This window comes from Anopheles marshallii, chromosome 3 (assembly GCF_943734725.1).
Source record: "Anopheles marshallii chromosome 3, idAnoMarsDA_429_01, whole genome shotgun sequence".
NCBI classification, from domain to species: Eukaryota; Metazoa; Arthropoda; class Insecta; order Diptera; family Culicidae; genus Anopheles; species Anopheles marshallii.
The window spans coordinates 46669358-46697129 of NC_071327.1; the positions used below are offsets into that span (position 1 = coordinate 46669358).

General features: G+C 40.4%; 1 protein-coding gene across 1 annotated transcript in view; it reads right to left on the bottom strand.

Moving 5' to 3' along the window:
- LOC128715839 (homeobox protein orthopedia) overlaps window positions 1-21083 on the bottom strand; it is a 35425-nt gene extending 14342 nt beyond the window's left edge. The window contains exons 1-3 of the mRNA XM_053810757.1: window positions 21050-21083; window positions 12250-12500; window positions 11973-12134 (exon numbers count right to left, since the gene is read on the bottom strand). Coding sequence (XP_053666732.1) covers window positions 11973-12134; window positions 12250-12500; window positions 21050-21083 — 447 coding nt within the window. The remainder of the gene's footprint in view (window positions 1-11972; window positions 12135-12249; window positions 12501-21049) is intronic.
- Between the last annotated feature and the right edge of the window lie 6689 nt (window positions 21084-27772).

Below are 27772 nucleotides of genomic sequence, written 5' to 3' on the forward strand. Positions count from 1 at the left end.
CCTTGGGCCATGTCATGGTTTGTCTTAGATTTGTTGATAGGGTCTTGCGAAAATCCCCGTGCGTCAAAAGCGGTGCGCTCGCACGTAAACCATTCTTAGGTTGCTGTGAATGTATTTATTATCAATTTTCCTGAAAGTTTCATGCCACTAATCCTCGCATGAATTAAACCAGATTAAAAGCTTGCCATTTCCACCGGGCACCGTCGCAGGTAACGCAGTACGGTATGCCGCCAAATGTTTTACGATGATGATGGCCGTGAATGGCTTAGAACACAGGAAGTGTTTCTAAGGCCGGGACTGGTTCTGCACAAGTCGAGTCGGTTGCTACCGGCTGTGGCAGATGTGAAACTTCTTGATGATTTTGTTCGGCGTGCGTAATGTACGAACGATGACGGTGGGAAAATTAGAATACTGTAGCACACGGATGCTTTCTTACGCTATAGGGAAAATGGCAGCCACTGGGAGGCAGGGATTGAAAACAATTGACTGCTTGTTTTAATTTACGTGAGCTGTTTGCCTAAATGGTAGTGCATTGCTGTAAGCGTTATGCAAAATTCGCAGTGTTCCGGGTTTACTCTGGCAGGAGTTTTTTGAATGATTGTTTTATAATTGAGTGCATTTAGGTAGCGAACGGTAGATGGGATCATTGACAGATCATCTTTTCGTGTTACGAATACGAAATACGAAATGAAAATCGAAAAAGTGTAACTCATACAATAGTTTGACAGTAACTGGGGTTATAATTAATACAGTGCTGGTCATTGAAGTAAGGCAATGAAACCGCAAGCGCAATTTAATGAAACAAACACATTTCTTCTTTTCTGGAATACCGCAGTTTTTATCCTGCTGCAAACATGTTGGTTGTACCTTATTTATTTTTGATTATAGAAAGTAGGGAAGGGTTCTTATTATTCTGGATTTTTTTTACACAGAGCAATAAAGGCCCAAATAAATGAATGATGAATTCGATGGAATTCTACTAGACGATTATCATTGGAAATGTTAGACCAAAATCAAAAATTTCACAATAATTCTCAATGTATATAAATTCACAAACGTTAGTGTTTGTTTTTATTAAAAAGTAGCAAAATGTAGTTATTATTGAAAATAAAAAGAAGTTTCATTACGCTTAGTCTACAACTGATAATTAAGTAAGAATCTACAACTAGCCACTGAATGCATGCGTATATCAAGTCTCGGCAACAAACGATATCTCATACGCGAATGTTTTACTATTTGGACACAACATAGTTGAAGTTAACTTAAATCATATTTGTTATGAAAAGTTTTCTTGGAGCCGAGCATGCTTGGGAGAAGACGAACTTTGCCTTGCAAAAGGCAAGGAGGAAAAGCCTTGAGTAATTTGCGCTCATATGCAACTGTGAATACGACGAATTAATACTGTCGTATTATTTGAAAAAAATGATAATAAATAAAATAGAATAGAATAGAATTAGTAAAATAATAAATGGAACATTTTCTATAAATATGCAATTTATAAGTTACTTTCTCATTCCATTTCTCATTCTGTTTCCTAACGCGAAAGCTTTAAATAAACTTAGATTTAATTTCAAAATTATTTTTTCTTCAACATTTCATTGTACAAACACGTATATATATATAAAAAAACCTCAATCATGCTAATAGACACTGTACGCGGATTCATTCGGTCTCTTTAGAGTCGTAAATCATCCTTTATTTAACTGATCACCAGTGTACAGTACAAACATATCGTTCTAGAGATAATCATGCTTTTAGTTACTAAAGGTTACTAAACCTTTTTTAAATCGATAATACAATTATGTGAATGTGATGAAGTTATGCACATTCAAATTAAATAATTATAAGTTAGAGGGAAAGAAAGACAGTGTATGTTGTGATATGTATGTGCTTCTATTTAAAACGATATGGTAATATAAAAGCTTTAACACTCCATTACATTATCTATATCGAAATTTATCTGCAGTGTACCAATATGACCATCGCTATGTACGAAATCGATTGCTAGTCAATGTGTGTCCGCGTGCGCGCGCTCGTATGTGTACGGCGCATTCGGTTCGTTATCGGTAAACCCGCCCGAATGTTTTCAATTTGCATGTTATTAATAAATAAACAATAAATCGTACGCCTCAATAATACTTTTATTACACTTTCATTACCTTACACTTCGGGTAGGATTTGTGGCACGGCGGGCGAAATAGCATTTCCCCCTTAGCGTGCGACCCGGCCAGCATTAGGGAATCGCTGTCGTTCCCAACAGCAACCCTCATCAACACCCTGCCCCATCCCGCCGACAAGCCGATTGGATCGTCCCATCACTGTGGTGGCTCAGCGGGAAAAACGTTCAACGCCCCCTGTCACCACAGGAGCAGACACATTAACCCAGGGCAGAAAAGGGACAACCGACCGAAAATGGACACACTGCATTGATAATGCTGTGAAGGAAGGATCCAAGGGATGGGTGCGTGTGTGTGTGTGGGGGGGAGTAGGTTTTGGGAAAGGAATTTGTAGCCTGTTTATTTTTGGGCTCGTACAAATATCCTGACTAGTAAATAATGAACTAGTCACTGTTTCCCGTTGATGCACAGTGGTATAGGCAAATTGTTTAATGGTTTGGTTTGATTTTGATGTTTAATTTTTTTTATTGAGTTTAGAGCATAAGATGCAGATTACAGAAAATAAGTTAGTTAAAATAATAGTTGCACCTAATAGAGTGCGATATTGATTTCAGAAATGTAAATTTTTTCAATACATGTATAGGTAAAAGAATTCTTCTACCTATGTTTGTTTTATATTTAGTACATCAGTTACTTAGTGACATTTGGCCATAAAGTGTGTTCAGGAACCTTCAAAGTTAACCATCAGCTCTAAAATGCTTCACCCATTGTTCCTGATTTAGCAATCGACCGTCACCCACCGCTGGCAATGACTTGCGCGACAGACAGACAACGGTGATACAACCCTACCCGCACAGCGTGGTCCATATGGTTGGTCGGTAAGAGGGCAAGGGGTCGATGTGCACGAAGTCGTGGAATAAATCTTTTCCTTCGTGCTAAATCTATTCGGGATTAATAGCACATTACTAGCCGCACTATTTATCATGTTGGGAAAATCTTTGCCACTTGCTCTCTTCTTACAACCACCATGGCCACGCCATGGCTTGGGAACAGTCGCACCATGTCCTTTGGGAAGAAAGCCTTTCCCTATCTGTGTGCTTGTTCCAGTAGTGAAAGACTTTTTTCGCCTATTTTGCTCTGATCTGGCCGTTAGGATGAGAAGAACCTAGAAACACAACAGTGCAGGACTAGCGGTATGAAAGAGCAAAGGAAAGTGAAAGTAATACAGTGGCGGTGTAAATGGGAGGATGACTTTTTGATTCGATTCCTAGCAGCGCAGGTCTCGCTAGCATTATCCCTTCATATCGTCACCCTCCTCGTTTGGTCGTCATCAGTTTCACGGCTAATTTCCACCCGTTGGACCGCATCCCGTACCATGTGGAGGATGTGTTACCCATTTCGGTGTACGGCGGAGCGAGATTTAGAGTTGTTTTCCTTGTACAACCGCATTCGGTGTCAGCCGGTGCGGGTTTGCTATTATTTATTAAAATCGTTACACCAGTTTCGAATTTGCTTCTTTACATCGGGTGTGTTTACCAATTTCCCAAAAAGGGGGCTTCCGGGAAAGTTTAGTTATTTACGCGGTATCGATTGAAGAAAAGGTAAGGCATTTTATACACGAACAAACGATAATTGTAAAATGCTTTGGAGGTCGTAGCATAGATACATTGTGCTTCCTTTTTATCGCTATGAAGTAGTTTTAAGGCGTCTCAAATAGTTATCCTGACCGGTTAGGGCTGAATCAGTATTGAACCTTTTTAAGGAATTTACAAAAAAAAAAACCGACAAACACGCGGAACAAGAATTCATCCTACGCACAGCGGGCACAAAATAACAGGTGGACAACTTGTCAATTGCAGCGAGTTCCGCACCGAAAACAAATCTATTTTCTGTTTATTTGCTGTTTTTATTAAATTTCGCCACGTGTCCTGTATTATCGAGGTGGTTTCGCACGGTTGGCACACGCTCAGCCACCCACGTCGTTGTGCGTTTAGTTGGACGTGTTTTATGGCGCGTGCAACAAGCTAAATGGTTAGGGGGATTGATATTATGTTGTAAGGACAAGGTTAATCTTCGACTGATTTGTACTGATTTGAACATGGTAAAAAACGGCATGGTAAATTTTGGCTTTAGTACGTAACAACACCTGTCCTGTATGGAATTTATCATAATAGTGAGGAACATTTCATTTGTGCGGACAGCACTCAGATAAGCCGAGACACGGCAGCGGAAGCATCATCGGCCTTTTTAATTAGGAACCACTTCAATCACGTGTCATTACTTCGATCAGGAGATTTAGTATGAGAGATATGAGGAATATGTTCGAAATATATTGATATACCTTTTCCATCTTCACTAAAAGTTTTTTAACTAATTATACAGTTAACAATCTTATGAAAATTAAAATCTTTATAGAGTCTTGTGAACAAATCGATTTCGAACAAGTCGATAATAAATTTATTATTTATTTATTTTATTATTATTTATTAATAATTTAAATACAATAAAAATCAAATAAAATGTTTTTTGGATCCTGCCACCCTTCTTGTTTGTCACTCAGTGCTGAAAGTCAAAGATTATAATACTTTGGACAGATATGGAGTTTGCTGATGCTGCTCAGACTTATGCCACAATTTAATGAACTTATGATATTGACCTGTTTACGATTGAGAATTAAAAACCGTAACATTCAGTATCTTCGTATGTTACATATGGAGGATCCATCCTCCTAAGCATTTATGTCCGCCGTACCAAGGAAATAAATCCATTCAAATATTAACAAAAAACTTTAATCAATTTAATACATGTTGAACGCAAAGAAACCATGAGATGCGGTTTTTTCATATGATAGCAAACATTTTGTTGGCGATACAGTGATTTTACGAACGAATAGTTAATGTGAGAGAAATGCTATTACTCATTTATAATTAACTCTCATTCACAATATTACAGCCTAAAACACAAAAAACGGCCATTACATTTGACCCTTACAAAAAAAAATCAGTGATAGTCTACCGTCTAATTTGTTATTAAATTGTGTTTCCCGTGTCTTCAAGAAGATTCAAACATATTAGTTACAAAAACATACAATAAATAAGGAACTCGTTCGTTCATGTATGATCATTTTATGCAGCAGATTTTTTATGTAATAAAATTCCATATTAAAATAAAATTTTTAGAATACATTATTTTGCTGTTGTCATTAAAATTTACTTAAAATGTAATGACTTTCTAGAGTACAAAAAAAACAATAAGCAATACGGCCATCCCGTCCATTGTGTAACAAAGAACAAAGATTATAAACAATTCCTCGGAATGGGTCACTATTCATAGATGTTAAGCGTTATTAAACTGTTTCGCTACCGAAACAACGGTTCGATACAAATCCGAAACGATTCGCCAGTGGTATTCACCTGATATTTGCGTGAAACCAGCAACAAAACCCAAAACACGCCGGGCGAGAACATAACGACACTTCGGAATCAGACGCAGACTGACCACTATCGGTAAAACCACACACCCAAACGGGTTTCGACCAGCCCTGCGATTGTCTGCCACCGACTTCGGGCCCTTATCCATCAAGGGGACCCATTTTTATTTCGCCCATCGGGTATTGCAGGGATCGAATATCATATCGACCACATTTGGAATCGGTGGCTGACGATCCGATTACAGAACGGCGCGATTCTCCCTTACGAATTCCTCGAGCCGCGTCTGTATGAGCTCTGGCCAGTTTGAGGCTAAGGAGTCCGTTTGTTGTTGTGGGATGGTGTGCTTTTTCCCTTCGCATTGTCACTTTAGAGTTCCCTCCGTCGCACCGTTATACATTTACCTAGGTTGGTTTGGTTGAATTCAGACGGGTTTGTACGACGGAATGACAGCAGTGCGGTTTGAATTTTTGGGATCGGTTGATTAACCACCGTACAATGACCTCGTTACGAGACAGAGGTGCATGAAACATGTTTTGTTGTGGCACATATGACCAGTTGGTTCACTTGTATGTGTTTATTATTTTTCGGTTATACTTATTACAAAAAATCCCATCAAAACTCCTCAATATTTACACATTGGTTTCATTGACAGTTTTGTCCAATATTTCCTTAAAGCTGCTCGGAATATTTACATAAGTTTTCCGTTGTAAACTCAGGCAAAATGTAAAGCATCTTTAATCTACGCAGAGCTATCCGCCCGGTTATGCTTGAAACTGGGAGGAATTTATTTATGCACAGGGATTTCAGAAGCCTGCCCTGCTCACGGAGTCGGCAGCCCGAGGATTAAGCGCAGGAATTATTTCCGCATATAAATTGACATTGTGGGGATTTGGGGAACAACAACTAATGCCACACACATCTCCACCACTCTCACTAGCCATGCGCGTTGTGGCTATGGCCAACAGGATAGAGGCATTTTTTGAAAGCAAAAGAAAAAATAAAAACACTGCCTCACTGGTCGGTTTGAATGATAAGGACCCACCGTTGGCCAGAAGCCTCACCGAAAGAAAACCGTGCTGGCACTGCCCCACCGTGCTGTGGGTAGCTAACAAATAGTGCGGTAACCGTGTAGACGAGCGACGCGCAAGTAAGGACGTGTGAGAAGTAAAAACATAACAAAAAATAGGGAAATTCAAAACCATCCGTTGCCGTCGTTCGAGCTGCAAAACTCCGACGTTCGCCAAGTCTTTACTATCATTTCTCACGATTTAGCCGGTCGGCTTTTGCTGGTTGACCCCCGTCGGAGATCAACGACGGATCCTTTATTTGCATGCGGCGTTGTGTTGGTTGGCTGCGCTTCGCTTGGGGGTTTTCTGTTGGTCATAAATCGCATCCAAGATCCCCGCTGTTTGAATATTCTTCGTGTTGGTTTGGTTTAGATATGAATGTGTTATTGCCTACATGTTTCCTTCGGTTGTGGTACTCAAGGGGAGATGGAATTGTAAAACAAACGTAGAAAAAAAAAAAACACAAAATAGTGAATTCTTCAAGAAAAAATACTAAGAACTAAGAAAGTGTCATTTTCAGTATATTGAAAATTGGTTCTTAAACAAAGTTTTGCTAAGTTGCAGGTGTTTGAGTATTAAAGCAGTAAATATTGATGGATCTATTTCTGAAATAATAGACCAATAGTTATAGCATCTAAACAAACCGAGTGCTGGCCAGTGCAATAGCAAAATCAGCAAGACACGACTCAACACACAACCGCCATTGGTCGGTGCTCAAATCTCCCTTCTCGGCCAACGTGCTCTCTTATAAAGCGGAGCAGGGTTCAGCTGTAAGTTATTCAATCTCATTCGAACCAGTGGAATTGGTATAGTTTAATGTTTTCAAATCGGTTATGGTCATGTTTCGCACTATATTGGAATAAGAGTCAATAACAACATAATCCCCCAAGGTTTTGAATAAAAAAAAACTAATAATAGTAAATAGTTAGTATGAAATATTCTTGTATTTCCGGACACCTGTTTCCGTTAAACCCTGTAATAATCATCGCATCAGGATGGTAAATTTTTTAGGTGTAAAGATTTTGTTTCAGTTGGACTATTGTCTCTGTATTGACTACATAGGAGCAATCCAGATGTGATTCGATCATCGACGTTGGAAGTACCAGACCGAACATCAATTAACTACTCATTGGAATCGATCCATCGGGATGTACTATTTGTTCTACTAATATTGGCCGGGTGGGTGGGTATATTGGTGGCGGCACCGGTCTTCACACCATAAGACCGGTCCAAAATCCCGTCCAGACCAATCCTCCGTACGCAGGACTGACTATCCAGCTACCGGTAAACAAAGTCAAAGGAGGCCAGTAATGGCAGGGTAGTTGAGGTTGTTGTACCGGTAAAAAAGAGAGGGAGATAATAAGTCTGGTAGATTTGAATACACATAGGAGAAATAATTGAAAAGAATAAAACAAAATTGTTTATCTCCCTGAAAAAACCATGAAGATTGGTTATATATATAAACTAATGTTAGAATAACACTAAAATTTGTAGACACTTGAAGTAAAAGGTAGCTTTATTAAGTACATTGTTAATGATACATTGCGTGATCATTGTCGTGATTCGATTTCTGTTACTTAACTATGCATTGTTTCGCACTAGTGTACAAAATGATCATACGCGTAAAGATTTAATTTAACCACTGTCTGTGTTCACTCTGTCTACACTCAATAGTGTTACTACACATCCGTGTCTAAATTTATGGATCATTACAGCACAATTTGATCGCACGCAATAACACTACAATGTAATGGGGAAAATGAGAGATCTAAAGTACGTTGTCCCCTGGTGACGGTATGCAGTATGGCCGAGTTCTGATTGCGACGGGAAACGCAAATCCTTTAATTGGTTTGGTCACAATTGAAAAATGGGAAAGTAATCCCAACATAACATCTTCCTTCCATGTTGCTGAATGCTTTTTTTGCTGTCCTTTCGATAACGTGGGGTGACTGGCTGTAAGCGACGCTTCGGATGGATGAAGCAGGTCGTTCGAGGTGAAATTGGTTCGAATTAATTCATTCCACCCAGTGCCCCGTGGTTGGTGAAAAAGAAGAAACGCAAAAGGCTCATATCGATTGCTCTATCATTTCGGTCATTCTCGTGGTGTTTTGTTGGAGACCGGACTTTGCCACATTTGGAGCAATCAAAACATCAAACAAATCGCCCCGGTCTGTCCATTGGAGGCGAATAAATGTCTCGCATTGGTCGATCGTGGTGCTAACAAGCGAATACCGTCACTAGTTCCATTGGATTTGGGCGTAATGCTATAAAAGCAAACCTATAAACTCATAATGATATAATAAAAAACGAATAAAATTCTTGCTCCTTTATTCGTTACGATGGAACAGTTTGGGCAGGATGTTGTAGGGGAATTTTCTCGTGATGGTAACATCTTAGTTTTCCTTTAATTTTTTGCCCCATCTTGGGACTACTTTCGTCGCAGTGAAAGCTTTCTAACGCACGAAATAAGGGACCGTGTGGAATGATTTGATTCTTGTGGTAAAGTGAGATGTTTCGCAAGGCAAAAGTATCCTCAGTTCACGTCACATAGTGGTTTTGTTGGTTAGTTAAAGCAAACCAAACTTGGAAATACAGACGAACGCAACATAGACCTGAGAGTAAAGTTTTGGCAACCCACAAAACGGAGAGCCAATAGTGGTCGGACTGGAGTGGAAACTATTGGGTTTAACACCAACGCAAGAGTTGGAATATTTTAATGGAAAAACAATGCTGCCGGTCTGGCCCTTCCTTGGCTATGCTACGCACAACATTTCGAAACAACGAGAACAGTGTTTTAGGGGGGCAAATAAGGTACGGATCAAACCATGCTGTGTGCTGTTGCGTAGTGGTTACGTAGCCACAAGAACGAGTCCATTAGTAAGGGGAAGCGTAAAGTTGTGGAATTTATGTTCATGCGGTTTCGTGTGCGGCTCTCGTACGCAGCTGCTTCGCTCTAACCGGCCATGAGAGTTTGCTAAAGGATCGGACCATCGGGTATGGCACTTTATTATTGGTGTGATTAGTGAAAAGTTCGTTCGTTCCATCAACCTGCCCATTTGCGAAACGGTCCAAGATGGTGCAGATCAATCGACAAACGGGGGGAAATCCCATCCGAAGGAACCGCTTTCTTTGGCCACATCTCGAGTTGCAATCCAATCGATAGGGTCGTATTCAGGGATGCGAGTGAAGTGAATATAAAATCTTCTTTTATGGCACACGTTTACTGGCGCGCTCATATGCGTGCGTGCGGTGTGACTGGAGACTCATCAGGGTGGTCTTCAGAAGGAAGCCACAATCTGCATGATCCCGTGCTAAGCCGCTGCAATAACCTTGAAAACACTTTATCCGGGTTTGCTGGGAAGCGTTTCATGCTGTGTGGAATTTTTTCCAATCGCCAAGTTGGGTGGTTATTTGCCGGTGGATTTTCCATGCAGAGAGGATCAAAAAGTTGGTGCGGGGTTGGTTTTTGGGGGGGATGAGTTGCCAAATGGAAGGGAGAATAGGGAGCCACACTTTTGTATGGGAAACAAATACACATACACGGAACCCGTAGTTAAGGAGAGAAGACGTGATCAGATTGTTTAAAGCTTTTTGTATAAAGTTATAGCTCCATGATTGATTTATGAGATGACATGGGGATCTAAAGGTTCGTTTGGAGGATTAGAATAAAAAAACGGGAAGAAGTTTGGATTCTATGGAACGGAAGATTTTTTTTCCTAGAAAAATTACTGATATTTTCCATAAAATGTGTACACACTTTAAATTGAGGTACATATATCGATAAAATAATTTTATCCTAGAAATAGTTGCAACATAACTACACTCAAATCAATAAGAAATATATGCTTGGGAGGCCGAAAAGAGATATGGTCAATTGTATTGTAGCAATGTTCCTAATAGCGAGATGCGATAGTCTCCGAATAGCTTGTCTCGTCTAGGAAAAATATAGAGATGTCTGATTCAGCCTTTCAGGATGTCAGCCAGTGTCTTATCTTCCCAAAACACTGAAGTAAAGCTTGCAGTGCTTTTGACATTTGATACACAAGGCTGCATGTCGATTTAAATCTTTGGAAGGGAAGCAAAAGGATATCATGTTAAGAAGAACATGGACCGATTTGTTACTCTTCTATGCTAATCGATAATGGGGGTTCACCTACCTGCCAAAGGGTAGTGAGGTGAAGCAAATTTTGAATCTCAACTGTCCAACACGTTAGTTAACATGTGTCAGATATCAGCTTTATGGACGGGACATGCTGACGACAATCGGCAGTTGTTGGATAATGTGTAGGGACACATTTGCTCAGACAATCATTAGGCAGACAGTGTGGGGCGTTTACTAAATCGATCGTCCCGGAAAAGGTGACCAAACAGGTCTCATGATTCATGTTTATGTAAATGGAAACTGGGCTAAATAATTACCCATTACGTTGGTTTTCCCAGCGCACAGTTTCCCCAAGAAATGGTCACAGAACCGTCAACAGAAATAGAGACGGTTTTGGTCAGAGAAGCGGTTCTTTGGTTGACTGGGAGAACGGATTAGGTAAGTGATTCATTTGGTCGATTTAATTGTTAATTAGTGAACCAAAGGCTGGACATTCCAGTACACTTTTGCCGGGACGGGTGGTGTAGTGGGTTGTGTCATAGTTACATGTGTAAAACATTCGTCTGTCGTCGGTATTTCTTGGCAGAGGATTGCGCTGGAATCTGCAGCTATATCTAGCAATTTATTGCATTCGTCCAGGATTTAGCCAGTTGCATAGTTATGCAAAGTTACACCATTTGATCAATAAGTTAAGTCAGAAGGAATTTAGTATATAGTCAGGGAAGCCTTCTGGAAGACGCTGCTAGTTATCTTAAAGCTCGCGTTGAATGCGAATCGAAAGGGTATTAAAGACACCTTGTTGAATCATACGCAATGACGATGTTAACAGTACAAAGACATGAACTATAACGTACTGCAAACAACCTCATAATGTCTCAAAGGGCACAACTGGGTTTTAAATTTTACCAAAACTCGTGCGCTTAGCTCTGGACCACTTTGGCCTTCATGGAGCTTTCTCCCATTGGTTTTGTTCGCACCTTGCACGAGAAAAGTGATTTCTGTAAATAATCAGCGAAGGTAAATAGGGTGTGAGAACTTCGTCTCATGGCCCAAAGTCAGCGTTGTCATTGTGTACTAACGCCAACCCTGCATGACTCGGAAGGTTTCATGACATTCCATTAGGTCGCACCGTCTTGCATTCTGAAGATCCCTCGCGGGCTCGCGAACGTGTACCAGAAAGAGTGGTCAGGGCGTAACTGTAAGCAGTAGGAGTAGTGGCAAGAGAGCAAACTTCATCTTCAACCTACGAACTCACCTGCACTCGTGACTCGGTGAGACCGATCCGCATGGCAATCTCCTCACGCATGAAGATGTCCGGGTAGTGCGTCTTGGAGAAGCAACGTTCCAGCTCGTTCAGCTGTGCCGGTGTGAAGCGTGTTCGGTGCCGTTTCTGTTTTGCGCCATGTTTGTCAGCATTCTGGTGGAGAGTAAGCAAAGTCGTTCACCTTTCGGGCAATGGCGGTCGGATGCTTTGGCAGATCCGACCGGAAATGTTGGACGCTTGGAGTTCCCCCCCGTATAGCTACATTTACCTGATCCTGGTGGATGTTGTGTGGTTCACATAGCGACCCTGCACCGGAACCGCCGCCTGTTCCACCGGTGCCGGCACCAGCACCACCGGTATTGCCACCGGGGCCACTGTTGACGTGCAACCGGTTGCCGTTGCTGTCGGCGTTGGCGGCATTGGGTACCTGGCCAAATCCGGTCGCACCGTGCAGGGATGTGAGGCCCGACTTCGGCAGATCGCATTCCTTCGGACCTGCGGACGGGTAGAAATGGTAAACTGTTAACCATTACTCGATTGAACTGAATTACTGTCAAGCGTTGATCAACAATTATATGCACATCGATAATTACAAAAAAATAGACCTTACATAAGAAAACAACAGTTTTATGGTGAATATGTACCATACATGTAGAAACTTGGAAAGGAAAGAGTAGATAGTTTTTTTTTCTGTATTTTTAAATTCTTTGCGGAACGATTGTACACGAAAATATAGCGAATTTTAAGCGATTTACATTTTGACAACTTTTCCACATTTTGGATACTTTCCTGAATAAAATCGCTTAATGCTAATCGTATATATATATAATTCTAATTATTATTGCTTTCTAGATTTTTTTTTGAAAATTTTTAAATATGAATGCAGGGATGTAAAGGAACATGATTTGAAAAATACATAAGTACATAAAAATTTCCACATAAATATGACACATTGTGCCAACTTACGCCAGAGATCCGAAAATCACATTTATCAGATTGATTGTAGTTATAAACGAATATTAATTTAAGCGCTTTAAATGATAATACACCTTGAAATTAAATGTTTAGCTTAAAGTTTTTTCTCATTTCTTCTGTACTTCGCTTAGTCGTATTCACAATTCCTGTATTCAGATGGTTATTCAGAGACCTCAAAGACCTCAGAGACCTACTCATTGGAATTCTATTAACGTATGCGTACTCCATATAAACCAATACCTTTACGTATCTCTTTATGTAACTTATTGAACCTCCAACCAATGCGTAATGCAATAAAATAAGAATAATTACCTTAAACCTTGATTAAACTTAAGTAATTAGAAATCAGTTTTCTAAACTTTTGTTGTGAAATGTGAAAGGGAATTAACAACAAATACATATAAATTCCAAGAGAAACAACACATGTAACCGTTTATATGTTTTTTGCGAAGATGAACCGTACAATAACATTAGATATTTCAATATTACTTGGAAAAGCATGTTTATACCGTTACACATATTCCACACCCAACTTTCGATAGATTCGTCGCTTTTTTCGATAGTGCATCGCTTTAAAAGCTTTACATTTGCACCCGTTCTACAGCAGGATTCAAACAAACAAACATGAGCTCACCGAAATCATCCAACAAGTACATGTGATCTCGTTTTTTCAGCATGCCCGGTGCCTGGGCAACAGTAGTCGGGCGAATGCCAACACTGTCATCGGCTTTACACCGTTTACGTCAGGGTCCCTACCGATGACGGATGATGGTCGGAGCAACAATTTTACCCGTTAGCCCCGTGGAACAGTTTTTCAAACGGACTCATGTCACATCTCATCACACCCTGTTGACAGTTGAGCGGACGGAGCCAACGCTGGTGGATGTGGTGGATCGTATGAATCCATTTCGATCCATTCTGACAGTTTTGTGAGAGCGGGTGTGTGTATTTTTTTGCCCCCCATTTACCCCCCAATCCCGGTCCATTTGTCCTTGCCCGCTACGGTGAGCGCTACATCGAAACCAGCTATGGTCCAGCAGAGCTGGTGGGGCTTATTCGTGGAAGACACGTATCAGAAACACTTTTATGCTACTCTTCATATGCAGGTGTTAATTTTAACACATCTATACGATTTTGGCTACCGTTTTTGTGGTGCAGTTTGTCAGCGCATGTGAGCGCCCCCTTGCCGTTAACCCTCTACACACCTTACCGGATGCGGATCGTGCATGAAAGTTTGGCCAGAAAACTTGGGAGATTGACTGCAGTTGATCAGATCAGGCATCCAGTTGTGAGTGAATTGTGGTAGAGGGTAGGAGACGTAGAAATACTGCACACTGAGTTCTCGAGACAAACCAGTATTACACTATGGAAACATGAGAAATGAATACAAGAAGCAAAGTGGCACCTTTGACTAACACTTCTGGGCAGCCACGCTTTACCTGTAAGCCCCATATGAGCCATTCCCGACTGTGTGTAAGGGTCTCGGGCCAGCAAGAATCTCGGTTCGATGCCACTAACGTGTAAAAAGCAGTGCATCGATGAAGAATCGACACCAGCCCAGTGTTTTCTCTTTACGAAGCGATCTTCACCATGGAGTTGATACTTTTAACAAGCAGCGCACAAAACGATCGCTTCTGTTCCCACTGTTTTCTTTTATGTGGTCGATTAGTGCGGGGGGTTACTCCACACCGTAGCACACTGATGCTGTTGCGCTGCTGCATCTTCCCGTTTGCAGTGTTTACTTCACCGTAAAGTGTCTGTGGAATGCATCCGGGCGGAATCGGATCTATCGTCCAGAGTGGAAAAAAACGGGAGCGAAGAAATGTTCATTCATGCGTACGAACCACACGCAGCGTAATGAGTTATTAGGTTTTGATTGCCACGCTTTTATGATGATGTTAACCGTCTACGTGTTTGGGGAAGATATTTAGCAACGGCTGTGAGATGAATCGATGTATTGATTGATGCATTAGTTTTTGAATGGAAAGTGACACGGTTCGAATTAGCGGCTTTGGGGATAGTGTGAAGATTTATAGCTATTTTTATTGTATCAATGCGGAGAACTCTAGCGCGCAGGTATTTTAGGGTGGTTGATAAACACGAAATGCTAATATAGCTTTAATTCACACTTTTACTTTTCTGTGGGATCAGTGTGTTTAAAAAAAAAGGAAACAACATGTATGGTGAGTGTATTTCCTGTCTAATACTATCTGTTTAATGAGGATAGGAACTGCTTTAGGTTGAAAACAAGCTATTGGAGAAATGGTTTTAAGATTATGAGACAGTTGAGGAATCGAAAAAGAATCGTATGATAAACTTCAATCAGTGCCGAACAATGTCAAGCTACTTAGAGTCATATTTTCCAAAAAAGGTGTTGTTGCGGGGAAATTAATGCAGTGATGTTCGATGAAGGCTTCACCGTTTAAATGATGTTACAAAGGTGCGATGATGTTACAAAGGTTCTGTGGTGTTGGTCGCTTCCGTACAAGGTCGCAACTTAGTAATTTCGTATATTCATACTCACGTGCGAAACAAAATTAATCTTAACGGCAACTATTCCAAAGCTGGACCAGCAGTACGAGTTATACAAACTAGAGTACACACAAAAGGACCCAGAACGGACAAGGAAGTTGGGACGGAGTTTAACAACAACAGCACATAAAAGATGAAACAGGAATATGACAATTATATAAACTTGTAGCTCTTGGTTTGGATGTACTATGTGTAAGGCTTTCGGTACTTGACCAGTTCGATTAGTTCCTAACTGTTCTTGCATTTTTGCCTCTTTCGTGGAAACAAAATCGTACTTTTGATCGGTATACTACCAAAGATGATGCTATTAAAGTTGCAGAATATAGATTTAGGAGACTATGCAGTTTAGCTGAATTAAAATCCTACGTAGTTATCTAACGAAATCCAGTCATCCAACTTTAGGATCCATTAGAGTCTTTCATATGATTAATTGCGGAGATCCGAGCTTTAGATCGTGGTAAACTTTAAAATATACGAAATAAGCAAAGATACTCACAAACAGGAATTCAATGGAATGTCATGTCCGTTAAAATCTTACAGTACTCTTAAAAAATTGTATGTCATGATGAGAAATTTGGTGTCGTTTGGAGCTCTCCGTAATAGCTCAAAACAGTCTATAGTTTTTTGGATTGTACGGAGGATTGCAATTAATATCAGATTGTCTTTTGAATTCGTTGTTTGAGTGGCAGAATCTTTGTTCGCATCCAAAATCCCTTAGAACTAGTTTGAAATTAGCTAACGTGTGTTACATAGACAACATTCGTAGTTACTGCTTAATTAGCAACATTTCTACTTTGATTCAACTCGATCTCACACAAAAACAACACGTTACACCAAGCACGTCATTATGAGCCAAAAACAACACGCTGATATCCAGTATGTCTTGATTATGTGTTTTGAGTATGCTATGACTAATACCAGCAAGCAACTTCAAACCAAATTTAAACGTGTTATCCTCGTCTTTAACATTTAGATCAAAGCAAATAATCAAATACGGCAAAGAAACTAAAACTTTTTTCATATAAATTTTTTGAATGACCGATGGCTTCGAGATTCTTTAAGCGAAAATGACTACATATCATCAAGTAACGAGCTTAAATAAGTTAAAGTATACCCTTCTGTGGACAAACCATGTAACCAGCTCCGACCAAACTTGGGAAGGTCATTTCATCACTAATCTAACCCTAAACTCGTGTGCGCCAGCCAGTCAATACCTGAGAAGCTTGAAAAATCCTTCCACTTCAATTCCTCTATCCGTGACCCCTACAATCAACTTCTATCAACCTCGACCCACTGACGGCTCCCAAGGGTCTATTTCATTTTGAATTATGAAGGCCTTCCCGTGTGCGTCTGGTGTTGTTGTTCGCTCGTTCGGGTTGCGTGAAATCGTTGCCGCCTATCGCACGTAAATGAGAAACCATGACAACAAACACCAGTTACCAGGACTACCAGGACCGTTTTGACAGGGATGTTGCGAGAATGCGAAACGCTGTCCCGACACCACCCAGACTGCACGCGAAGGGACCGGAGCAGGCGCAACATCTCGCCACCTTTCATCATCACCAGCGCGCATGGATCGATATAATTAATGTGCAAAAAAAAGTATGAATTCACTTCGCGTCAGCAAGGGTGTTCTTGTTGGGTGCTGGAACGTAAACTGGTTTTTCTTTGTGGCTTTTTTCCGTTCTTGTTGTTGTCCGAAGGAACATAAGGAGTAATGAATATTTAAAGGTCGACCGTCATCTGTGGTTGGTGAAGTGAACCCAAAAAAACAAAAACAAGATCTCTTCGGTATGGATGCATCAGTAAATTAAGTGGTATTTTTCTATGCAGAAACTTAGTTTAAATGAGGTAGAAAGCAAATTTGCTGTAAAAACGTGTACACTAGCTTTAACTAGAGTCTTGTCACTTGTCACAGGGAACTTCTCACACTACACGTACACTAATGAATTGCCAAGTGGCACTAATGTGTGTAAGCTTTGACATTTTCGACCGAAACTAATGCACTTTGCTGATTTCCGTTTCGTGTGGGCAACGAAAAACGAATCATGAGTCCGCTGCAAGGGAAGCTGCTCGTTTGACTACGGCCCACGCTTCTGTTTTACGCCTGCGATGAAGTGCAATTTGCCACAATTCATCGAAAAATCGATTTCAAGTCCTTCAGGCACGGTACGCTGGTAAGTGCCGTGGAGAGTCAACGGGCGGAATGGAAAATGCGACAAAATGGGGTTTTTCACGACCGTTCGCTCCATCCGTGTTGGAAGCAATCGCATCCAATCCATGTCGATCGATAGTAGCATGCTACGCGCCAACATCGGACTTGCGACAACGACACGAACAACCAGCACAACCAAACTTAACCACCATCGCTTCCCATTCGGATCATAATATGCACGTTACACGGCACAGTGAGACGTGCAGCAGAGATCGTGTGAAATCGTGGGGCTTGGGCACCATCTCGTCTGCACTGACTCCGGGCGCTCGAGCGCGTGTAAATAGGTTTTAATAAAATTAAATTAAACATTATCACCATTTCATTCTCGATTCTGCTCCATTGTCACCGTCTTTTAGTGGTGCCATTTGTGCCGTCGACGAATACTGATGCTGCCGGCAGGGGTTTTGGGGATCTCGGTTTTAGGAGGAAATGGAATATTCGGCGGCAAGGATATTCCCGTGTAAGGTGCGCGTGAGAGGACGTTTCTTATCGAAATGTCCATTCACTGGAGTCAATTCCGTGTAATGCAGCAAATGGATCGAAATGTGTACTTTGGACTTTAAATGTTTAGATTTTTTCAGTAGGATTGGCCCATTGAATAGAAAATTCGCGTAAGATAGAAAATGGGATGATATGGTTTAAATTTGAAACGTAATGATTAAAATTAATTGTTATACAACTCTTCGTTTTCTTTCATATTCTTCATAATTAAACGATTTTTTCGAATAGAAATCAAATATCGATTTTCTTGAAAAAATCATCGTTTTGTATGCCTTTATCGCATAATATAAGTTTCAACAATTTAAGTTTTATAAGAAAAGCCAAATGGGCATTAAAGAATAAAACTCAGCGGCATTAACCATTCACGTACTAAAAGGATAGTAATAATCTGCAATGCAGTCGGACCGATGGCACACTTTTAAATTCCACCATGGTAGCACCATATTCAATTATGGTGCTTCAATTAAACGATCATTATTTCAATTGTTTACCACTTTTAATTGCGATACCATTAATTATCAATTTTATGAACACAAATTTACACAACGCTCAAAGTAACCGCTTCGAAAGGTGCACAAGAGCAGCTATAAAGAGCACTCTTTGGCACGGCTCCATTGAGACCTCCACGCTGCGTCGGTACATGTAATGAAGCGTGCAGTTCGAGAATTCGATTGGAGCCCCACACGCAGAGACCCTTTCGTTGGCCGTTGGTTGGCCTAATGATCTCGATTAAGCACCTTTTTTGTGCATCACCAGTCCCATCATATCGTATCAGCCTGATGGTTCTTTGCTGCTTTACTGTTATCCCGCGAGTGCGGTAGTGTGGTGCATAATGCATGGACACTAATGTGTCATAAATTATGCGTATCGGAGCTTTATGTTGAAACGAAACTAGAACGCCACGGTATGCGCCGTTGTGATTCGGGTCGATTTCGCGGTGTGTGCGCTTTTTCGATGGTATCGCGGATTGGTGTTACTGCAACACGCGCTTTTCACATCGGGCCACACATTTATGCGGACTTTACGAGGTGAGAATTTAATTTATCATACGATGATATTGCGCCAACGGTATTGCATGTTGGATTAGCTTCCCAGCGTATGGTTACTATCGCTAACGATGACTATCGCTAAACAAATGATCGGGCTTGTGTAGGTGCGTGTTAAACGGTGGCATTTAAATTAAGTGATCCGATAAATTTTGTAATATTGCGCTTCTAGCTATGTAACCATTCCCCGCTGGAAGTATTATTTAATATTTGAATTTATTTTAATCCGTAAGGGAATAAAACAATACGCATTCTAATGTTGGTGCTGAACAGCAAACAAATGTTTGACCATTTTTTGTTTAATATTGATATTAATTTATAATTTCTTCTGCCTATCCTTCCAATACACTCGTCGTTATTAGTGCTAGATACGGCTACATCTAGTATTGATCATGTCTCCGTTAAGAGTGAAGGACAACTGCATACCTAACTCGCATCTTCTTTGTTAACCAAGACAAAGGACTCATACCAGAGCCAGACTGACAGACTTTATAAATGCACAGTGATGGTAAGATATATAAGACTGCTCATTACGTTTGTGTATTTTATTTGCTGTCAGACAATAGATTCTAAATCAGTTACCGATTCTAACAAAGAAGGTTAGTACCAAATCCCATGCTGGCCTTTCATCCTACGCAAAATAAAAACCAAAATTAGTTGAAATTCGAAGAAAAACCTTAGTCATAAAATATTTTGATTGGCATCGACAATATAATAAGCAGTATTGAAGAAGCATGGTCGTAATAATGAATTATTATGATATACATTCGATGACTAAAGAGTGATCATAATATTATTTTGTATTTTGTATTGGTTCGCGATGTTATACTGCATATTTAATCTGTATTCAATATTATATCGCATATTTAATCGAATTTCGTTACACCTAAGTGGTGGATGAGACCTAACTATGAAGTTCTACACTTAGTCATCTGTTATCATCTACCGATAACGCGTAACAACAACTTGAATTATGCTGTTAAAGGTGAACGCTGCTCATATAAGACAGAATCATATGCTTATACATAAGCAATTCCTATACTCTATACTTCTTATGCAGGAAAGAACTTTGGATTTTGTCCGTAAATCGATGTTGCAGTCCATAACGTTTGTTTCAAATTTAGTTATTTTGTACAAGCAAACTACACTATACTTTCGTCTAATCCCATTTTTAATTAAAAATCGAATGAGGAAATCAACAGTATTTGCAATATTATTTTTTATAATTGAATAGAATAATTCAAAGAACAACAACAATTGATTCATTAAAAATGTGTTAAGTTAACAGATGAGTTTAATTTCAAAGACTGCCACTGTAGTTTGTATTCAGACGGAACTTGGGGAATATTTGTTTAATTTATTCGGTTTCAGCATAATATTGTTCATTAAAGCATTTGCCTGTGTGGTCAGTAAATGATTTCAACTGAAGTATAAAGAAATTTTTGAATTTATTATTCGGATTTGGCACCGCTTGACTTGAATTTTGTACTAAATTTTCCAGCCATTATCGCTGTGTAATTTGCCTTATACCGGGGAAATTTGAGAAATTTGTTTTAACTTGGAAGGAAAAGGAAAAAAAATACTTAAGTTGCTTGAACAAACGCTTAAATAATGCACCAACTAGCTACATTAAGAGTACTTTTTTTTTTATTAAGTCAATTTTTATGTATTGATTGTGAAAGATTTGATACAATAAAAACTGGATCAAACAGATATTTCCATGCTACTTAGTACAACAACAACAAAGCAAACAATGAACAACGAGTGCACACTGAATTCTTTTACTCATGTAAACTCACCACCCAATCCGGCTGCGTTGAGATTGTTCAGCATATTTGCTGAGAAGTTACGTATCGATAGCGCCGACAGTTTGACCCTTTGTGTGTCCAGCGATGGAAATCGTTGATTAGCATGAAGGAGAACAATCGTTTTCCGCTATTGAACACATTTTGCACAGTTTTTGGAGTAGTTTAAGGAGCCGTTCTGTGTTCTGTCTAAACGGAAGCACCTCTTGTACTCTTGTCCGGAGTTATCGATCCTTTCGATTCGATTCTGATACAAATACAATTCGGATTTTTCACGTTTGCTTAAACTGCACTAGAAGCTCAATTTTTTCTGTCGACTAAAACACAGTAGGCTAGGAAGATATACGTTTCGGAGTGACGGTTGTTCGTTAAACAATTTTCCTGTTCAAAATCCACAGGTGTAAAATGAAACGAAACTTTGCAGCTACGGTACCGCGTTCCAGAGCATAAAGTCGTTGGTATTGGATCACTATCCTGTCAGCGCTATCTGTACCACAGTGCCGATCAAGACGCACAAACTTTCCTAAGCATCTCGCTTCCCGTTCGATGCGTACAGCGTGATGTGAACAGAAACGTGACGTGTAAACTAAACGACAAAGTTAAAAACAAAAACACTTGCAGTGAACAATTGGTGCCGACATAAAAAAGCACAACACACTGTACGCACGCGACACACACCTAGCAGCGCAGGCTTCGATCACAAACATATAAACACACTCACTTTCACACACATACACACACGCACACCTCAGTGGCGCTCGGCGCCGTGCCAGCACACTTCTCACGCTTATTAATTAGGCTTTATTAATTAAATAAGTAAGTAACAAATTAAATTCATTACGACGGACTGGAGGAGCAAATTATTTATCAAAACTCGGCTCGGCCACTACCCGAAGGAGGTTCGGTGCTGAAGGTGGTGGTGGTGGTGGGCGTTTGGTGCGCACCACTAGTGTGAACCAAGTTTTGCGAACGATTGCGATCGGAGTGCAGTGGCGTTTAAGCTGGATGCTGGATTTTCTTTGCCAGAATGCGCGATACACACACGCACGCACACGCACGCACGAGCCACGGACAGAAGACGAGCTGGTCGGGCGTCGTCCGGATTGAGTCTGACGGGATTCCAGTCCGGCGACAAATCTCGATGCTCGAAAACCGCCTTACCAGATCGTACCAGATTGAGGGCAGGGCGACAATGCGTGTGCACGAGAGAGCAACAGAGATAACAGTGTGTGCTGCGAGCTGCTGGAAGCCGGAGGGGTGTTAGGAGGGAGAATGGAGTTAGGGGTAAGTTAAGGGGTTGTTTTGGGCACCCTGCTGTCGTGGGTGAGCCACGGAAGCTTGACGAAGGAAAAAATAAACACCAGAAAACAACGAAACCGCGCGCGTTGAGTGTAGCGGAAGAAACGTGCGATTTATTTTTCGAATTTTACGTTCAGGCGGGTGCGAGTGTGTAGTAAGCGCGGTGCCTGTCAACAAAGGATTGAACCCCAGCATCAATCTCGCGTGTTCATTGTTACGGAAGGGTGTGCTTTTCTCGCACAGCGAGGATTCGTTCTCGCTCTGTCTCTCTCTCTTTCCTGTGTGGAAACGGGTTGCGAAGGAATCGTTCAATAGGCGTAGCTACAGCACGTTTTCGGGTGAAAGAACCAGCGAGAAAAGCTAGTAGGCCATGAGCAGAGTGCATCGGAACGGGACAGCTAGCTGGACGGTACACGCTCACAGCATCCTGCGTTGGTGCGACTGCGCAAGAAATCAAGCTCGCGAGAGTTGTGTTTTCCCGCAAGTGCATCGATCTAATTTTTGTTTTTATTCTAACCAAAAAGTGCATTTCGTCCTTCCCAATCTCTTTCTGGCCCCGGAAAGGAGCAGAATGTATGGAGAGCTTTTTGTTTTTTTGCTGAGCCGCTGTCATCTAGACTTTATTCGTTTGTGGAGCGCAGAAAAATGAGCTCATCGTAGCTTTTCCGTTTGCTTATCGTCCCTCTTTTCTTTTTCTGCATCACATTTATGCAGCAGCAGCAATAGCACCATCACCATCATCATCATCATCATCGTCATCGGCTATGGCGGTGTTTTAGAGAGGGTTTTTGTTTTGTTTTGGCTCTTAGCAATGGTATTTCCTTTTTCAATCCTTGCGTTTTTCCAATTTTGCGCAAAAGGGAGATATGCTTTGTGTGTGCAAGTGTGTGTGAAGTTGCAGTTTTTTATTTAGTTTTATTTTATTGCATTTGCTGTTGGAGTTTTTCTTGTCGTTTTTCGTTGCATCCATTCATGCAGCCCGGCTTGGACATGGCACTGAACGAATAAAACATCCCGGAATGGAGGGTAAAGCTCGTGCGCACCATCGCACTGGCGTGGGATGGAAACCATACACGGCAAACACACCAGCACCGGGACGGGTTTGACGTGAGTGATGATGCAAATATCTTTTTCCTGCCACTGGGCCGGGGAAACCGTTTTTCTTTTCCACCCTTGACGATGCTCGGCTCGTTTTCCGCTCTTTCGGGGGCCATTTTTCAACGTGCTTCCACGGTGGTTGGCGTGCACAGTGCACGGTAGATTGAGAGAAGGCGATTACGAAGCGAAGGAGATACTTCTGTAGCATTCGGCGGTTGGGGCGTCTGGGGCGCCTGGTCATGGCAAGGATCAACAGATATCCTCCTGTGGCTGGTGTGGGCCTGGGCAATCGGTCCAAAACGAAGGACATAAAATGGTAGCGCAAAGCCACACACATTTGTGAAAGCCCTTACAATTTTAATGCCACGTGACGATGGGAGGTAGTTTCGTCAAATAGTTTTATGTTCGATTTTAATGCCGCTGCAGTGTGAATGAATTTTAGAGCGAACAGTTATAGTAGCGATCGGAAGTGTCTGTTGGGATATGTGCCACAGGCGAAAGATACATGACTGTTGGGAACGTTCATGAGCTGATTTTTTGTAGGGTTTGGTAGTATTTTTTTATGCCATTATGTTTGAAAACTTCTTTTATCAAATTCTAATAAATGCAAATGTTGAAATGTTGAAATTTAGCAAATTGTACATAATAATTATACGAAATATTTTATTTTAGTACTTTTGATAACTTTTCTACATTTTTACAATATTGTTTAAACTTCTGTTTAAATTAAATTGTGTTTTAAAGGCAAATAATGAAGAATTGGAACAAAATTAAAATGAGGTGGACTTGATAAAGAATCAATTAATTATTGATTGATTTTTATTTTAAATTAATTGATATTTTTTTAACACATGATTTGAAGCCACTTGTGAAAATTATGATAAGTATAATATAGTATATAAGTAAAACAATTGAAATGGACTGTGAACAAATAGTCTAAACTGTGATGGAAAACGTTTATAGCAAAAAGCAAATATAATTTATCGCAGAATCTGTTATATGATTATCGCACAACATTATACATTGGAGTTTTCTCTAAATCGTGATGTAATATTCACAATTTTGTCTTCAGAAATAAAAATATTCTTATCGTTTTGATTAACTTTGTAATAGACTTTTTAGTTTATTCGCTTAATTTGTCTATTCCAACATATTATATCATTTTGTAAAAGAACAGATAATGAAAAAATATTAATTTTGATGACACATCACAAACAAAACTACAGTAGAAAAAAGTGCACAGTGAAATTTTCGGCAATACTGATTCATTCAATCATCTAATCAGTAACAAACTCATATCATTTTCACACGTCTCAAAATGAAACTGAAAATAAATAATAAAGTCAATAAACACCTTACACCATGGAGGAAATTAAACTTGCGATGGGAAACAATAAGAAAATACAATAGGAATGTTCCGTTTTTCCGCAACATTACTTATTCAAATTTGTTTCCGCTCGTAAATCACGGTAAAGTCTTACTAAAAACGCCGCAAGCATCTATTGCCCAACCGATGCACTAAAGCATTTCCACACACCTCACGTACATACATTTTCACACACACACACACACACACACACACACACACACACACGCACATACATATTCGGACTTGGAAAAAGTTCAAGTATGCAGTTCAAGTCGAGTCCCGGCCGGGTACGGGTGTTCCCGAAAAACACATTACGAGAGCAATCCACAATCCGCCACGTATTTAGTTTCGATGGCCATTCGGCGATCAACGGTGATTTATGTTTTTTATCATTCGGCTTACCCATTGCTAGGAGTATCGGCTTCCGGCCACCGTCCCCAAACATCAGCGAACCGTTATTGGGGAGAAAATGGAATGAAACTACCTTGCATGGCGTACCGATCGGAGTTCAAAACGCGTGCAAACATTCGACCAAATAAATGCTTCAATGGTCAGAGGTTCGTGGTGAAACAAATCAGTCTCACTTGGGGGCTTTTTTCTCGTCCCAATTTTTTCCTTCTTTCTCATTCGCAGTGAAGATAAAATGCAAAATACCATAAATTGGAGTGAAGTAAAAAAAAAGAACCAAAACACGTTTCCACACACACACGATCTGATGATCTTCTGCGCTATCATTCGGCCGGGGGAATGTTGCACAAGGGCAAGGAAAAAGTAGACGAACAAAAACACTCCTCAGTGAGGATGGAAATTGCACCAGACAGAAATAGGAAAAGCAGGAAACGGGCAAGTGAGACAGGGACCTGAACGGAACGTACTAAAGCGCAGTTAGCGCAGTTCCGTTGGCAAGGATTTTCGCAGGGATTTGGCGCGTTCGGAAAAATTGTCGTTTTGAATGTATATTACCGCATTAATGCTTAGGTTGAAACCGGAGCATGGATTTACTACGGCGTTTGCTGGGCAGAAACTGGGTGGAAACTGGCGTCCTTGGAACAATGGGCCCGTTGCTGCTCCACGCATCATCGAGGGGAGGGGGGGGAAGCAATTGACGTGCGGCTAAGTGACAAAATCCCGCTGCAGTGAACCCAGTGTGGCGTGTTGGCTTTCGGCGGTTGACTGCTGCTGTTGCTGGACTATCTGCGATGCATCCAAATCCTTTCATCCTGGCGACGAAACTCCACGTTTGACCGTTTTCCACACACCACAACCAAACCAAAAACACCCAGCGGTTATAGCTATTGGAATGCACACCATACGCCTATCCCAGCGAGGTGTGCTGCTTGCGGTTAGAATCGAAGAGGTTTCTTTTCGTGCTCGAAACAAACTGCACAAAAAAGCGCACTTTTGGGTTGATAGGAATTTCTTTTTTATTTTCAAACATTTTGCTGGGTTGCATTTCGCTCTGGTAAATGTTCTTTGTTTGCAGCAAAGCAAAAAAAAAACGAGTTGAACGGTGTGAAAAGTAGCAGCAACGGTTGAAAAGTGGGGCTGTGCGAGGAACTGAAAGCAAATAACCATCTTTTGTGGCTGTTGGTGCTAAAAGTGCGAAGTTTTTGTTTTTTGTTTTGGTAAATCTGTGGTGATGACTGTTTTTGTTGAGTTTTTTTTTGTTGGTAATTTGTACATGTTGCCACTGATATCTGCGATCATTCAAACGAAAATTATGAAATCACGAGCAAATTGTTTGAAATAAGGTTGACAGTTCGTTCAAGTTTACTCAAAAACGATTACAGAGCAAAGAGACTAAAAGTTTGATAGCCATTAAATTACACTAAGTTAAGATTACAGAATGTTTCTTGAATTATATAATTTTTTGAGTAATGTATTTCAACTTTTTAATATACTGCTAATTTGCTGTACCTGTTTTAATATTTTGAAATGGTGTTTAAATCTGTGCAATATCCATGAGTTAATTGTAGCACTACTTTGATATTGTTTTGTTAGTATATTTGTTATACTATTATAGAAGTTTTTAATTTTTAAAACGTTAAATAAGGTTTGTTCATTTACCTTTTTTTTTGTCCGACAAGGAAGCCCCATTTACCCCTCAAACAAAACATTCATAAAACTTTAATTAACGAGTTTTATGTTATAATGGGTCTGAAATAAAAGCATTTTTTTCTGGTTTTAAAATTGATGATGCTTTAGGGCAGGGGTCTCCAAACTACGGCCCGCGGGCCGCATACGGCCCTCGAGAGTCTCAATTGCGGCCCGCGAGTGCTATTTCTAATATTACCATTGTAATGAAAATGTCTAATTTGGGAAAGTTGTAATATTTCTTAACTGTACAATTTAATTACTGCAATAGTTAGCAATATTTAATAGTAGAAATTGTGAAATAAAAATCATCTCGAGCGCAACATCTCTCTAAATTATTCGGTAGATACAGGGTTGGGCAATAGATAGAATCTGACGAGTGCAACTGTGACGAGTCTGTTCATGTGATTCAGTAAGTTCGATTCGCCATATCCTATCTAATGTAAAACCCTGTAATGTGTAAGTGGCCTTCACGCTAGTATAGTTTCAACCAATGCGGCCCGCGGACTGAAAAGTTTGGAGACCCCTGCTTTAGGGCGATGCTTGAATAAATTGTCTTTAATTTTAAATTGAATAAATTTGCTCATCCCTATAAATGATTATTTTTAAATTATCGAAAATTTATTACATTTCATCAATCTTTGGTGTCTAGGTACTTATAAATAATGCCAGATGATAATTTAAGACTGCCTTTGGCGCCAGTAATACTACGTTAGTCAATGATGGTCGATTGTGTAGAGCTTTGGAGATTGCAAAGTATAAGTAATTATGGGATGATATTATTGGTATGGTATTGTATTAAGCAGCGGTAGTCTTCCCTTTAGGTCTAAAATCCCTTGCGCACCATTCCTCCATAC